Source organism: Monodelphis domestica, chromosome 5 (assembly GCF_027887165.1).
Source record: "Monodelphis domestica isolate mMonDom1 chromosome 5, mMonDom1.pri, whole genome shotgun sequence".
NCBI classification, from domain to species: domain Eukaryota; kingdom Metazoa; phylum Chordata; class Mammalia; order Didelphimorphia; family Didelphidae; genus Monodelphis; species Monodelphis domestica.
In genome coordinates this window covers 226,474,730-226,490,950 of record NC_077231.1, presented here as the reverse complement: position 1 = coordinate 226,490,950, position 16,221 = coordinate 226,474,730, and the positions used below count along the sequence as shown (strand labels likewise).

At 47.8% G+C, this 16,221-nt stretch overlaps 1 protein-coding gene across 1 annotated transcript in view; it reads right to left on the bottom strand.

Moving 5' to 3' along the window:
• SSPOP (SCO-spondin) overlaps nucleotides 1–16,221 on the bottom strand; it is a 106,353-nt gene that overhangs the window by 67,612 nt on the left and 22,520 nt on the right. Inside the window, exons 28-44 of the mRNA XM_056800664.1 lie at nucleotides 15,855–16,088; nucleotides 15,292–15,516; nucleotides 12,877–13,113; nucleotides 12,161–12,252; nucleotides 11,821–12,040; nucleotides 11,229–11,381; nucleotides 10,522–10,662; nucleotides 10,248–10,430; nucleotides 9,867–10,017; nucleotides 8,811–8,964; nucleotides 8,209–8,263; nucleotides 6,835–6,933; nucleotides 6,223–6,441; nucleotides 5,838–5,965; nucleotides 1,943–2,084; nucleotides 1,678–1,831; nucleotides 976–1,288 (exon numbers count right to left, since the gene is read on the bottom strand). Coding sequence (XP_056656642.1) covers nucleotides 976–1,288; nucleotides 1,678–1,831; nucleotides 1,943–2,084; nucleotides 5,838–5,965; nucleotides 6,223–6,441; nucleotides 6,835–6,933; nucleotides 8,209–8,263; nucleotides 8,811–8,964; nucleotides 9,867–10,017; nucleotides 10,248–10,430; nucleotides 10,522–10,662; nucleotides 11,229–11,381; nucleotides 11,821–12,040; nucleotides 12,161–12,252; nucleotides 12,877–13,113; nucleotides 15,292–15,516; nucleotides 15,855–16,088 — 2,900 coding nt within the window. The remainder of the gene's footprint in view (nucleotides 1–975; nucleotides 1,289–1,677; nucleotides 1,832–1,942; nucleotides 2,085–5,837; nucleotides 5,966–6,222; nucleotides 6,442–6,834; nucleotides 6,934–8,208; nucleotides 8,264–8,810; nucleotides 8,965–9,866; nucleotides 10,018–10,247; nucleotides 10,431–10,521; nucleotides 10,663–11,228; nucleotides 11,382–11,820; nucleotides 12,041–12,160; nucleotides 12,253–12,876; nucleotides 13,114–15,291; nucleotides 15,517–15,854; nucleotides 16,089–16,221) is intronic.

Below are 16,221 nucleotides of genomic sequence, written 5' to 3'. Positions count from 1 at the left end.
GGAGGGAGGGAGGAAATCCAGGACCTAAAAACAGAAGAGACCACAAGGAGGCACTGGGGTGTGCTGGGACCATTTCCAAGAAGCTCCCAAGATGTGACTGTTAAATTTTCAGTATAAGCATTTACTCTTCCAGATCCAGCAAAACACTACAAATCAGAGCTTGGCTTATTTCTTTGTCAATTGTTCATATTGAAGAAAGTGATGGAGAAGATGTTAACAATACAGCTTAAACTTAAAAGTGTGTCTCTCATCTTCAGAAGGCTGGTTGTTAAACATTTACCAGCACACCCCTGGGTTAAATTAACTGTAAAAGATGCAGTCATGCCAGATGATCTCTTTAGAAAGCTCCTCGCAGTCCCTGGGATGAGTCAGAAAGAAAACAATGTAGACAGGATGAAGGATGATGGGACATGCCTCTGGGTGACCTTGAAAAGTCAGTTCCGGTGAGTCCAGGAGAGAGACTTGAAGAAGAGCCCAGCAGCTGACAGGATATACAGAAGGACAGAGCTAGAAGAAGGAAGGCCAGAGGAAGCCAATTGGAGCTGAGGGAGTAGAGATGTAGGCAGAGAAGTAGGGACATTGGGACCGAGATTGTTCTGCTGAGGCAGCATCCTGGGGGAGGATGCAGGCTATCTGTGTGACCTGGTGACCTTGGAGGAAGTCAGCCGCTCTGAGCCCCACTTTCCTCACATGTAAAATGAGGGCGATGGGCTAGATCACCTGTTGCTTGCTTTCTGGCTCTAACTATGAATCTATGATCTTAGCTCAAGCCTGGGAGGAAAAGAGAAATATTTACATATCATCTACTGTGTTCCAGGCACTGTACTGTCTTACTAATATTATCTTATTTGATCCTCGCAACAACCCTGGAAGGTAGGTGCTATTATTATCATTCCCATTTTCCAGTTGAAGAATCTGAGAAAGAGAAGTGAAATGACTTCCCCAGTGTCACAAAGCTGGTAGGTATCTAAGGCTGGATCTGAATTCAGGTCTTCCTGACTCCAGGCCCAATGCTCTAGCCATTGTATTACCAGCTGCCTCAGCTATCAGTGACTGTAGAGCAGAGTAGAGACAGGTAAAGAGGTGATCAGGAAGAGCTAACCAAGGAAAGCTTCCTGGAGGAGAGGAATATGGATGGGCACAGGAGGCTACATGAGAACATTCTTCCCTTCTCTTTCTCACACTGTCCCCATCATTACCTCTAGCTTTTTGACTTCTCACCTCCTTTGTCCAAGGAGTGGGTTGCAGGAGGTGGGCAGGAAAAACTGATGTGGTTTGATCTCTGGGTCTGAAAGGAATTAAGGAACCTCGAATCAGACCTTCTAGTCCACAGCCTCCATCTTAGAGTCCTCCATTCTTTTTCCTATGAACTGTGCCCCAGGCAATATGGCAGGACTCCATCCATGGGAGATGGATAGAGAATGGTCACTGTTTCCAAGAATCGAACAAAAGCCCTAGATATTATAGAGAGTCCTCATCTATAGCAAGGAGGATTGACCTACAAGATTTCTAAAGAGCCCTCTAGAGATATCCTGTCCATCTTGTATTCACTGTATTCAACAGCTTGATAACTTAAAGTCCACAGAGACCTCGCAATGCCAATGGGCAGAGTGGCAGTGCCTGTGCCATCCCTGGAAATTCCTGTGGTTGGGAGGGATCACAGTGCCCACACTATACCTGACAGTACTTGAAAGGAAGGTGGCACAGTCCTCTTCATCAGAGCCATCTCCACAGTCTCCAATGCCATTGCATATGGCCTCCGGTGAGATACACACACCATTGGCACAAAGGAACTCATTTCCTGGACATGGTGGCACCATTGGGATGGAAACTGCAGGACAGACATAAGGAAGGAAGCCTTGCTAGGGTTCCAGTCAATGATGGATTCTTCCCTTATTCTTCCCCCTATCCACACCCCACACACATACACACTCCTCCATACCTGGATCACAGCCCAACAGCTCCACCCTCATGAAGATGCTGTGCTGAAAGTCATGGGGTAATACTCGGACATGCTGGGCTTGTACCACCCGACCAAACATCCTCACTGCAGGTGCAGAGTCATCCCAGTTCCCTGGGAACAGCTGTTAGAGTGAAGAAAGGGGGAGTAGGCACTCAGAACCATCACAGGTGACATAGGGCCCCCTGACTCTAATAATAAAATTAAAAATAATAATAATAAATTCCCTCTTCATAGAATATTCTATCTTCTGGCACTCATAGAAACCTAAATCTCTGGAAGATATCACAGCCCCAGGCCACCTTCTCCAGTTTGGATTACTCCTTTTCTCATGACTCTTCTACCCTGAAGCACGGGGTCAGTAGGAAAAGTCAACCTGCTCCTTGCTCCTCCTGCCTTTTCCAGGGCCTTCCCTGGTCATCATCACTCCATAACCCCTGGACTCGAGATCCCACCCATCTCTTAGCATCGCTTGACCCAGATCCTTGTTACCATAATAGACTGGTCACTCTTCTCTTTCTCAAAGACTTCAGTATCTGTCTCCCAGGCTTCCTCATCACTCCATCCTATCCTCATGCTTGGAGACTTCAATAAAGATATTAATAATACCCTGGTATCCAAGTAGCACTTCTTGACCTTTCCATACCATTTCACCACCAATTCCCCCTAGACCTTCTTTCCTCTCTGTGGCTGCTCCTTCACAGAGTTCCTTGATAGGTCATTATCCATGTCCTAATCCCTAATCATAGGTGTTCCCAAAGCTCCGTACTAGACCATCGTCTCACTCCCTCCATGATCTCAGCAGCTCCCATGGGTTCAATTATCTCTATATAAATCTATTTATCTAGCCCTAGTCTCTGTCCCAAGCTCATCACCAGCTGTCGACTGGCCATTTCTAACTGGATGTCCCACAGGCATCTCAAATTCAACATGTCCAAAATGAAATCCATTCCCAACAAACCTACCTTTCTTCCCAACTTCCCTATTTCTGTTGAGGATACCTACCATCCTTGTAGTTAATCATGCTTATCAGCCTCAGGGTTACTCCTCTCCCCTGGTAATTAGTTGCCAATTCTTATAGACTCATTATCTCTCTCCCATCTTTCCCATCACATGGCTACCTGGTTGAGACGCTCACCACCTCTCACCTGAACTATTGCCATAGGCTCCTAATTGATGTCCTAGCCTTAGTTCTCTCTCTCTAGATCCTCCACCCAACTGCCAAGGTGGTATTCCTTACTAGGGCACAGTTCTGACCATGATACTCCCTGCTTTAGAAAAGCTCCATTGGCCCCTTAGTGTCTCTACTATAAAACGCCAACTCTTTTGTTTGGCATTAAAAATCCTTCACGAATTGACTCCAGCCCACTTTGACAGACTTATTACACGTCCCTCCCTCTCTGCTCTCGAAAAAGCAGCCAAACTGAACTGCTTGCTGTTCCTCGTGCGTGACATTCCATCTTTCCTCTCTGTATCAACAGTCAGCTGCTAAATCCAATGACCTTTTCCCAGTCCTCATCCTCCTTGATTGTCTACAATTTATGGAGCTGCTCATCAGCCTCTCCTCATGGGTGCTCTATACTGCTGGGGTTTCTGGGACATCACTCACTCTTCCTGCCTGCTCAATGGCTCTTTGCTGGTCTCTTCCTAGTTCATTATGCATCTCCCACCTCCCCACCCATGGGTGTCCCCTAAAGCCTCATTCCGGACATGGTACTCTCTTCCTTCTTTCTCTTAATGACCTCAGCAACTCCTGTGGGTTCTGTTATCATCTTCACACAGAGAACCGTAGAAATAATAACTATCCCTACACATATATTTTATATGTAAATATCAATCCAGGAGACATCTAGCATGCAACTGATAATAGGGGCCTGAAGCTCAGAAAAAAAGATTAGAATTGGAATATAAATATATGAAATAAGGCTGGAAAGTTTACACACACATGCATGCATGCATACTTTTGGAGAGGGATTGAACCTGTGACCTCATGGGTATAGGCTGAGGAAACTCCCTTTATCAAGGAGAGTCATCACTTGTTCTTCAACTTGTAGACTTCAAAAGTTGCCTAAAGGTACTGGGAGGCAGGACTTGAACCTTCCTCTTCCTGCCTCAAAGGCTGACCCTCTATCAATCATGCCAACCAACCTCTTATTACATAAGCAGATCTGTGTATATGTATACATACACATATACCCATACATACAGCCATGTTGTTGCTGTTCAGTTATTCCAATTGTGTCCAACTCTTTGTGACTCCATTTAGGGTTTTCTCTGCAAAGATGCTGGAGTAGTTTGCCATTTCCTTCTCCAGTGGATTAAGGCAAACAGAATTAAGTGACTTGCTCAGGGTCTGAGGCAGGATTTAAACTCAAGTCTTCCTGACTCCAAGCTCAGAGCTCTATCCATTGTGCAACATCTCTGCCTCTCTACATACACATACCTACATACATACATACATCTATATATACACATTCCTTATTTATTTCTTGAACTCCAGTTCCCAATAACCTATGTCTGCTGGACATATCTACCTGGATGTTCACTGGCATCCCAAATTTAGCATGTCCAAAATGTTCATCTTAATCTTTCTACTTAAATTCCTTCCAGATTTCCCTATCCCTTTTGATGGCAGTGCCATCATCCCCAGTGCCCAATTCCAACAATGCCTCCTGCCTCTCCTTCACTCTAGCTAGACAGTCGATAGATTAGGAGATCTGGCCAATTCAATTTCCCATCATTTCTTGCATCTATCTCCATTCATTTACAATCACCACCCTAATTTATCAGTGCTCCCTGGACGATTGGAATAGTTTCTAATTAGTCTCTGTTTCCAGTCTCTTTGCTTTCCATTCTCCATACAGCTGCCCACATAATACTCCTAAGGCACAAGTCTGACAATTTCACTCCTCTCTGAAAACTTTTAATGGCTCCCCATTCATTATCTCTCAAATAAAATATAGATTCTTCAACCCGACACATAATGATCTCAATGATTTCAATCCAACCTACCCTCTCACCCTCTTTTCCTATTACTACCCTTCACAAACTCCAGGTTCCAACCAAACTAGGCTGGTATGGAGATCGTTCCTCAAATCCACATTCCATTTCCCACCTCCATACATTTCCACAAACTGTCCCCCATCTCCAATATACTTCTTCCTCACCTCTTCCCTTTAACTTCCTTCAAAGCCCAGCTCAAGTGCTCTATCCTACATGAAACCTACCCTGATCTCCTCCCTATTATTAATGCTCTCTCTCCTTGGATTGTTTCATTTTTATATTTGTAGATTCCCAACCCCTATCAGGGTACTTGTATAGAGAAGGTGTTTAATAAATGTTTATCTAGCTGGCCACCCCAGTGCTTGGTAATTTGTTCCTTTTCTGAAGTCCTTTAGCACTCAAAGGTTATCTATATCACTGTTTGGTTGCTTACCATTTCTAGCCTTTCTTTCCTCTCCCTATCTCCCACCCAAATATTATTTGTAAATAAATTGTAAGGTTCTGAAGGACAAGAATCATTCCCCACAGTGCTTTGACCAGGGCTGCATCTCTCTCTCTTTTTTTAAACCCTTATTTCCCATCTTAGAATCAATACTGTGTATTGGTTCCAAGGCAGAAAAGCAGTAAGAGCTAGGCAATGGGATTAAGGGACTTGCCCGGGATCACACAGCTAGGAAGTGTCTGAGGTCACATTTGAACTCAAGACCTCCTATCTCCAGGCTTGGCTCTCAATCCACCAAGGCATCTAACTGCCATCTGGCTGCGTATCCCTTAAGGGAATCAGTAATCTTTAGAAATTGAATGGTGGCAGTTAAACTAACTGGGTAAGCAAGCCAAAAGTAGGTGAGGAATGAAGGACCTAAAGTGAGGGTACCTTGGGTGGAGACAGAATGCCTGGCAGAGTCTCATGGTAGTCATGCCAATGATGCCCATCAATGCTGAACTGGAGTGAAAAACTGGTAACATAGGCATCAGAGGAGCCAGCACCCTGGATTATGATACCTGTAGAGACCAAGGAGAAATCTGAACATCCAAGTCCCCAGCCACCCTCTATGCTCTCCCAGAAGACTCCCCCCACTCCTGCCCCCACCTCTGTGCCTATTCCCCTTCCCTTACAACCTCATCCATTCCCCAACTCCTAGGATCCTCTTTCTGGACTTGTGACCCCAATCCTTGCTCTTATACCCTCTTCAGACCTTGTCCTTCCCCTAAGATCTGTCCCTCCCTCCGGACAGTCCTCCTTCCCTGGAACCACTGACCAGTGAGGTTTCGGGGCCTTAGCAAGTCTATCTGAAGAAAAGGAGGCTGGATGTGTAGCTCAGCATAGGCGTCTTCACTGGGACTCCAGCCCTGAGGCTCCAGTCCCAACACCAAGGACCCCAAGCGACCAGCCCAGGCAGGATGTTCAGGATGTTCGGATGATGCCCTCAGACTGCTGGTAGGGAGTCTTGACAAGCCCAGTGGGGAGTAGCAGGGGTCTGGGAGAAGGGAGAGTTATTGGATGGAGAAAAGTCCAGGGGGCTGGCACAAAGGTACCAGAGAGAATCGGGCATAAGACAGATGGCAGAAACATTCAGAGGAAAAGGGGAAAGTGAGGGAGAAGGGGGAACAGAATGGAAGACATGATGGGGTCTGGGCTACACAGCACTGAGAGACCCTAATCTGAAGCACACTGCGAGTCCAAGAGAACCAAGAGAAGGACCATGGGAGCAGTCACACCATGAATATCCAAACCCAAAGCAGACTCACTCCAGCATCCTCAATACTCAGCATTCCCATGAAGAACCAGACACTAATCCCAGGCAGCCTGACCCTAGTTCCCATCCCCTGGAAATCCTCTTGCCTCTCCCACAAAGGCATCTGGCCTTTACCTCCAGGTGCAGGTAATGGGTAGGTAGGAAGAGTAGGTTCTGGTTGGAGACTAGGTGGACGTGATGGAGTGGCCGTAGGGACAGCTGTCCTATTCTCTCCTAGCAGGGAAGAAGAAACCTGAGAATTAGGATGGAGACATCTCAAGGCCTCCAGGTCCTAAGGTCACACAGAGACGTCTAGAGCTGGACAGGACCTTACAGGTCATCTAATCCAACTCCCATATTTTACAGATGGGGGAAAAATGAGATGATGAAACCTATTCACAATCACCCAGGAATCTCAGATCTCACAAAATCTAGTGTTCTTTCCATTATACTATGCCCTATCCAATGCTCAGGGAACTTTGCCCCTGGATACAGTTTCTGTTTCTCAAAGCATTGTCATTTCCATGACCAGATTCTCATAAAAAGCCTGGAGAAGTTATTTTCCCTATTTTACAGATGAAAAAACTGAGGTCAAAAGAAGTAAATGACTTGTCCAAGGTCATACAGCTAGTCAGCTGGAACTATCTAGAATTTTTTGGACCAGGTTTAGGAACAAAATCCCATTCTTGAAAATAATCACATCACCACTTCACCTCTGTCTACCTGCTACTTGTTTTTTTTTTTTTCCTCACTAATTTTTTGCCTGGGTTTTAAGTCAGTCAAGGGGGTATATCTGGCATTTCCTCTTAAATTAATAGAAATACTAAATATCTCATTAATTTGTAAATTAGCGCTAAGGAAAGAAAGCTTTGCCCTGAAAAGCTATGACCAAAATAAGAACATTTGCACTAAGGCAGAGACAAGCTCCAAACTGCTAACATTCTGTGGATTTGCACACTCACCTTATCCAACAAAGTGGGCTAAGACTGATCCAAATGAACGAGAAGGGGGGGAGAGCCAGAATTTTTGTACATGCTATAGAATGATCTCTCTCATGTCTTTCCTCTTTAGTTTTCCACTGCAATTATTTTTCAAAATAAACCCTCAGTGGTTTGTGGGTGTGAATTCCCAAGCAAAGATGGAAAGGGGGATCTAGTGGTATTCCCCTCAGCAGAAAAGGAAAGGAGTTGCACTCTCTGATCCTAGTCTTTCTCTAGTCAAAATGAGAGTAGTAATGATGGGAGCCCAGAAGCCAAGGAAATCTGGGAGTGGTTCTAAGTCTGGGAGAAGTTGCTACATGTAGACATTTCCTTCCTTGCCCAGGATTCTTCCATAGAACCCAGATCTCCAGAGTTCCCAGCCAGTCTTTCTTATCCATACTCTAATGCTTCTCTGAGGACTGGGTAGGGAGAAGGGCTCTCTTCACCCAGAGTCCTTTCCCAGACCCTCACCTCACTCCCATCCTCAAATTCTCCTCTATAACCCCATCTACACCCCAGTCCAACTCACCAATAGGAATACAGTGGCAACATGACTCTCCCTTTCCCTCCACTAGCATCCAACCCTGTGGAGAAAAAATAGGGAAATCCTCTAAAACCCACCAGGCTCATAGGATCATAGATGCAAAGTTGGAAGGAAGCTCTTGTTGCGTTGTTTTTCAACCATGCCCAATTCTTCATGACCCCATTTGGGGGTTTATCTTGGCAGACATACTGGAGCAGTTTGTCATTTCCTTCTCCAATTCTTTTTATGGATGAGGAAATGGAGGCAAATAAGGTTAAATGACTTGTTCAGAGTCACATAGCTAGTAAGTGTCTGAGGCTACATTCAAACTCAGGAAGATGAATGACCCTTCCTGACTCCAGGTCCAGTACTCTACCACTGTACCATCCTCAAGGGCCATCTATTCCAATCTTCTTCTTTTATAGATAAGGAAATTTCCTTCCCCTTCTCCTTCTCCTTCTCCATCCCTTTCAACCATCCTTCACCAAACCCCAGACCTCCATCCCCTTTTTCCCTCCTGCCAGCCTTCACTTTCCCCATCCTGGTTTCTACCCAAACATCTCTTCCCTCCTTCCTCCCAGATAATGCCAGCCTTTCCCTGCCCTCACCTGTGGGCAGGCTCCCAGAGAACAGTAAGGAGAACACTGAACTGTGTGATTGAGCAGACACTGGCACACCTGGCATGTGCCCCAACGCCAGCGCTCCCCCACTCTGTGTGTGTCCCCCTGGTGCTCACATTCCTCACAGGGCTCTGTTTGACACCTGGTTGGGGAAAGAAAGGAAAAGACAAAGATTCACAAAGCCGAGTGGGCTTCTCTACCCTAAGGACTCTGGGCCAGTTTCAGGAAAGAAGGAACAAATCATCCTGGATCCCAGCCGACCCTGAAGGAACAGCATGCAAATAGAACCAAATACAAAACATGCAAACGAGCCCAAGAGTTCTCTCTTCCCTTCACCATCTTTCAGCCCTGCCTCCTCTCACTCCATTCTGCCTAAAAAGATCCTCTCTTTATCTTTCTGGTTTTCTCCTGATGGACCACAAAACAGAATCAAAGCTGGACTAAAGATAAACACTCTCATCCTAGGAGCATAGGTTTAGCCTTAGATGGACAGAATGATGCCTGGCCCCAGCTTTATTGAGATTTGTCCATAGACTAATGCATGCCCTGAGCTGGAATCTCAGGCGACCATGAACTTAAAACAGGAGACCCATAATCCTTTTGGGGGAGGAGACAGAGAAATGGGACCCCAAGTTGGTTTTTGAGTTCTAGTATTTGGGAGCTCCCCTAGTTGTGGATACTATAAACCCAGTGCCTTGATGGCGTTGTGTTTTGGGTGGCCATATATATATTTTTAATTAATTTGTTTGTTTGTTTGTTTGTTTATTCTCCTTTGGCTCTTCTTTGGAATTCCATGGAATTCTTCCCCTGCTGGCTCATGTGGTTCCATCTGCTTCTCTTGGGTCCATTTTCATTACCTTTCATATGTGCTCTGCTTTCTGACCATTTCTCTTGATTACAATAAAGAAGCCCCAGCGTTTGAGGGGACGCCTCCAGGATTTCCCTACATTTGGAAGGTTCCGGTATCTGGAGGTGTGGAAATGTCTGGGTGCCTGGGGTATGATGTTTTCAGGACGGCCATAGACCTGGACAGGAAGGGGTTACCTTCTGGCCTTTCGGTAGATGCCTCGGCACTGCTGACCACGTCCTAGGTGGCTGGGGTTGTTGGGGCTCCGGAAGGACCACTGGATGCTCTGGCTCCCACAGGGGCCCAGACACTCAGCCCATGGGGACCAGGATGACCAGCCACAGTTCACTAAGGATTGGTTCACAAGGGGTGAGGATAAAGGGCTCAAAATCAGGAGGAGTCAGAAAAGGAAGGTCCCAGGGTCAAGGGAAGGGAGAATGCTTTGGATTCTAGGGTAGAGGGTCCTACGAGGAAATCCCAGGGTGATGGGAGAGGCGCCAGGTTCCCAATGGCCTTAGGGGCCCTGAGGTGAGGGGTCAGCAGTGGCACAGGGAGCAATCATTCTGGGCCCGTCTCACCTGCACAATCAGGATTAAGCTGGCATCGACGTAGCCGGCCACCCTGACACGTACAGAGCCGGCAATTGATCTTGACCCGCTGCCCTGGCCAATAGCGAGCACCTTCCACCAAGCAAGGGCACTGCCGGGGCCACACACACCGTCCCTCCATGCCCAGCACCTGTCCTTCGGGGCACCAACAACCTGAGGGATGGGTAGGCACAGAAGGAGCCTGAAGACAAGGGCCAGAGAGCAGGATGAAGTGCCCCAAGTCCCTGGCCCTTGGTCACAGTACCTGGGCTGCAGGGCTGCTCAGGTGGGCACTTGGCCTGGCTAGAGATGTCAGCACAGGTGAGAGGGCAAGGGGCACAGGGCTGGAGCACCAGCTCTCCTGGGCATGAGGTGACATTGGGGCAGCCATCCTGTGAGCAGGTCTCTGGTCAAAAGCAAAAATAAGAAGCCATTGAGGATGGAAAAACACCAAGGAACACGTGCCCTTTCTCCCAGTTAAATGTCCCATAAAAATGATAATAATTATAATAATCCATATTTCTATAGTGGATTCCTCATAAGGAATCTAGAGGAGAGTTAGTTTAAAAAAAATGTTTAATAATGACCTTCCATCTTAGAATCAATACTAAGCACTGGTTTGAAGCAGAAAAGCAGTAATAACTAGGCCATTGGGGTTAAGTGACTTGCCCAGGGTCACTCAGCTAGGAAGTGTCTGAGGCCAATTTTGAACCCAGAACTTCCTATTTCCAGGCCTGGTTCTCTCTCCACTGGGTCACCTGGCTTCTCCTAGCCCAGTATTTTTATCCCCATTTGCAATTAAAGAAATAGCTTAAGTCATTTGCTGTTGGTCAGAATTAATCAGTATCAGAGCTAGATTTTGAGCCCAGGTCTCCTAAGCAAAAGCTCAGTCCTCTTACTATAATGCCCTCCATGTCTTAACTCCATCCATTATCCCACTGGCACCTCCCTGTCCCTTAGGTGGGCACTCACTAGTCTGCAGGGTGCTGTGGGGACCTCCAGGCAATGTGGCACAGGTCCGGCCGCCATTTTGGGGTGGGTGGCAGACCCGGTGTCTAGCCACAACCCCCCTGCATGGCTCCGAGCATTCAGACCAAGGGGACCAGTCACCCCAGACACCATCCTCTGCGAGAAGGGAGAGAGGTGAGGATAATGAAGGAGTGGGAGCAGAAAGAGGGCTAAGATTAATAATACGGAAATGGGTCTTGATCAATGATACTTGTAAAACCCAATGGAATTGCGCATTGGCTACGGGAGATGGGGAGGGAGGAGAGGAGGGAAAGAACACGAATCATGGAGCCATGGAAAAATATTCTAGAGTAATTAATTAAAATTTTTAAAAAACTTAAAAAAAGAAAGGGCTAAGAATAAGGAAATTGGGATCAGGGAGAGGAGGGAAGTGAGCCAACAAAGGAGGAGAGAAGAGGGAAGGGCACAGCAGACAGACAAAGGAGAGGGAGTTCCAATCAGGGACCCAAAGGCCTCTTCCCTTGGCTTAGCTGAACCCCTCTCTCTCCATTAGATGTCCAGACTCCCTCCTTATTCCTCCAGGGCTCACACTCACCAGGGCAGGCAGTAGTGAAGCAAGCACGGTCTTGGTGTTCCGGGCCTACACAACGCTGAAGCACGGGGGGACTAGAGGGAGAGCAGCGGCGACTCCGACCCTGCACCCCAGCCCCGCAGGTCTGGCTGCAGAGCCCCCAGGGAGCCCAGGGTCCCCATGTGGCACAGCCCTGCTCCTCAGGGGACGGCCTCAGCTTGCAGTCAGGCTGTCCATTGCACACCTGAGGGGGAAGGGAGTTGGAGAAGGGAAGGGGACAAGAAGGGCAGAAGGTGGAAGATCCGCGTAGAGGTCAGAGAGGAGGCAGGAGTGGCCGGAGTCACCCACTACACCCGACTCTCACCTGCTGAAAGCTGATGCAGTGGCCATCTGGGCAGGAATATTCAGGGCAAGGAACCCCCGTCTTGTTAGGAGTGGTGGGGAATGGCAGCCTCTCTGGGAAGGGAACGAAGGCGAGGGTCGAGAAGCAAGGGAGCAAAAGAGAGAGGATGGGGTGCAGGAAAGCCTCCCTCTTCTCCTTGCCATCCCCTCTCCCACGAGCACTCGGGCCTCCTCCCCAGAAGCCCTTCTGGGCCTCCGGAGTCGGAAGGAGGAGGGATTAGGGATGGAGGAACCCATACCACAGTTCAGCTCATCTTCACCCTCTGGGCACTCAGGGATTCCATCACAGAGCCGAGTCAGTGGCAGGCACAGTCGGGGAGCTGAGCCACAGGGGAAAAGCCCGGGGCACGGTGGCAGCTGGGTAGAGCCTGTGGGCACAGAGCCAGTTTCCATACTGTTCACCCAAGCTCAGAGTAGGAGAGAGTCAGGTCCAAAGCTAGAGCACTGGACTCAAGGGGTAGATCTGAGGCTGAGACCCGGAAGACCCCTCTCTGGAGCCCACCTTTGAGCCACTGACCCAACCAGAAAAGCTGAAGAAACTGGGGGCAAGGAGGCTGGATGGTGCCAGGACAGAGGCCGCCCCCTAAGGAAGAATGGAGTGACGAGGCATCTTGATTGTGGATGAAGCCTTTGGGTAGTGGTTAGAGTTCCTGGGGGTCAGGGGAGCAGGCCGCTCACCACAGGCGTCCACGCTTTCATCAGAGCCATCTGGGCACTGGGCAGTCCCATCACAGAGCTGCTGGTAGGGTATACAGTGGAGACTGAGGGCACAGAGCATGTGATGCGGGGGGCAGGGCTGCCCGCAGTCCAGCTCATCGGTGCCATCCTGGCAGTCCTCCTCGTGGTCACAGTGCCAACCCCGAGGCACACACTCCCCACTGCCACAGCTGAACTCGTATTGACCGCAAGGAGGCTCTATGAACAGAAAACAACCTATAATTAATTTCCCCTAGTTCACTTGTGTGAATCTTAGCCCCGTCTAACTAGGCGGTCATCTCCTCAAGGAAAAGAACGCTATCTTCCCATTTTATGTAAGAAAAAGACTGGACTGGGAACTAGGACTCCTGTGTTCACTTTCTGGCTCTGATACTTGACAACTCACATCTCCTCCAAAGGCTACCTCGTGAAGAAAAAAGATGGAAACTGTATTGAACTAAATGACCCATAAATTCCCTTCTGGCTCCCACCTTCTGTGGTCTAACGCCTCTGGGCCTCTGTTTCTTCCCTTGTAAAATGAGGGGTTGAACCAGGGGACTTCTAACGGCCTTTCCAGCTCTAGGTCTATGGTCCCATGATGACACGAAGCTCCCTAAAGCACGGATCACGTCCCTCTGATGTTCAACAACCTGCAAAGGCTTGCTCCCCACAGCCAAATTCCAAAGTCCCCAGTCAGACTGAGAACTCTCCCCTTTCTCCTCTCCTGCCAGAGCAGTCTCATCATGCCTCATCACCCACCATCACTGACGTACCATTCCCACCTACCCTGTTCAGCTTTCTTTTTTTAAACCTTTTCCTTCTTTCTTAGAAGAATACTAAAATATTTATTTAGCTACTAAATATTGGTTCTAAGGCAGAAGAGCAGTAATGTCCAGGCAATAGAGGTTAAGTGACTTGACTTGGGTCACACAGCTAGGATATGTCTGGAGTCACATTCGAACTCAGGACAACCCATCTCTAGGCTTGGTTTCTATCTACTGAGCCACCTAGGTGCCTCCCTTACTATTCATTTTAATATCCTGTGCACAGCTGGGACTTAGAACCAGATTTTGAGCCCAAAGTGGGAGGTTCTGTTTCTCTTAGACGTTCCTTTTTCCTCCAGCAAGTCTAGCATAGGGCCAGCTCTACCACAGGATGTCAGCAAAGGTATTGATTGAGTCAGTCTGGGAGGCCTAGGGGGCCCTGGGGTTGGGGGTAGGGTGAAGGCTGGGATCATAGGCCTGCCATCTCGGTGCAGCCCAGGCTCTCACTTCAGGAGCAGCAAAGTTTAGTGGAAAGAAAATTAAATTGAGAGCCTGGAGATGGGTTCTAGTCCTGTATCTTCCACTAATTAGTAGAACCACAGAATAACAGAACTGAAAGGGACTTAGAGATTATTTCATCCAAGGATTCTAACCTAGAACTCATATTTTAAAAATGTACATATGTATACATATATACATATATATATATACATATATATATATATATATAAAAACTCCTTTCTCTTTTGAGATTCTCCAATGTGGCTTAAGCCCCTAATCATGGCCCCCGCCTTCCCCAGACCCCCACACCAGGACTGCTGCCTCTGATTAGAGGGGTGTGTGTAGATATATATTCATATATATTACATATTGATAATAATTTCATATTGTTGGTTTCCTTTATAATCCCATGTAGCTTATTTGTTGCATTTATGAGTATTTGATTCAATTTATGTATTTAAAAACATTACTCTGAGAAGGGTCTAGAGGAGTCACCAAATTGCCAAAGGGATCCATGATGCAAAAAAAAGGTCATGAATCTCTAACCCTGTGATGGTGAACCTTTTAGAGACTGAGTGCCCAAACAGCAGCTTTCACCCCCATGTGAGCCCCCCCCACCGCCTTACTCCAGAGGGCTCCTGGGCAGAGGGGCAGGTAATGTGAGAAATGTCCTCAGGTACACTCAGAAAATGGGAAGGGAGAAGCCCCATCTGGCACGCTCTAGCACATGTGCCATAGGTTTGCCAAAATGGCTCTAACCTAATCCAGCTGAGGCCCAGAGATGGGAAGTGAATTGCCCATTGGGGTTGTGGGGCTAATCAAGAACAGGGATAAAGTTCTAATCCACTTCTGACTTCAATTTCAGGAGTCTTGTCACAACTTCATTTCCTTAATTATCCAATAGGAATGTTACCATCTCTCCTGCCTAGTTTATAGGAAAAGCAAGAGGATCAAGGGAGATTATAAATAGACAATATCCTGGAAAAGCTGTAGCTACTACATAAATGCAACTCTGATTCTATTCATATGCATCATAATTCTAAGTGATTTTATTATCATGGCACCCCTACAACCTGTTTCTCATCTGAGCTTCCCCAATGTGGCCAAGCCCCCCAATCACAGACCCCCTTACCAGGGCTGCTGCTTCTGACTGGAGAAGTTGGTCCAGTCTCCAGGGTGGCCATGGAGGGGCCAGTTGGAGTGCTGGCAGGGGGAATAGGGAGAGGGGGAGAGGGGCAGTATCTGGGTCCCTCATCTGCCCCATCTGCACAGTCCCAGGCCCCATCACACAACTGAGAAGCTCCAACGCAGGTTCCATCCAAGCAGGGCACCTCTCCAGGGCCACAGTTTTCCCATCCTGTGGCCAAAGAAAGAAAGAGCTAGCACCTGGGAAACTTCCCTTTCTGCCCATTCAGTTCATACTATGTGTGGGCCTCTGAATATATTCTCTCTGAGGCAAAAGAATGACCTCTAAGGAGCCTCTGAAGAACATTACATACTTACATAAAGGCTACCAACCTTCAGGTGGGCATCATAGGAAAAGTAAACCTGGCAGGATCTTGTGCTGATTTGGGACAGACAGTGGAACAGATGATGCCCACAGGAAAAAATAGGACCTAATGGATGGGCACCTAGGGTAGCAAGTAGGATGTGCCCAATGGAATGGAACCCAAGGGATGGAAAAATAAAACGTACCCAGGCAGGACTCTTCATCAGCACCATCTGAACAGTCAGGATGCCCATCACAAAGCTGGGCCAGGGGCAGGCATTGCCCATCAGCACAGGGCAGGAATCCCTCAGGGCATGGGCAGCCATGCTCATCTGCCCCGTCTCCACAGTCATCCCGCCCATCGCAGAGCAGTGAGGAGGGCAGACATCGGCCATCACCGCAGGAGAACTGCCCCTCTCCACAGCCCAGAGGGGCACAGCCTGCACACAGAAGGGTGCTGAGATCTCAAGGCTTCTGAGAAAAGGTTCCCCAGCCCTCCTCCAGGAAAGACCGTAGCCCTATCCACTCCTAATGGAACAGCAGCGCCCTCTCGGCCATACATATACATATATT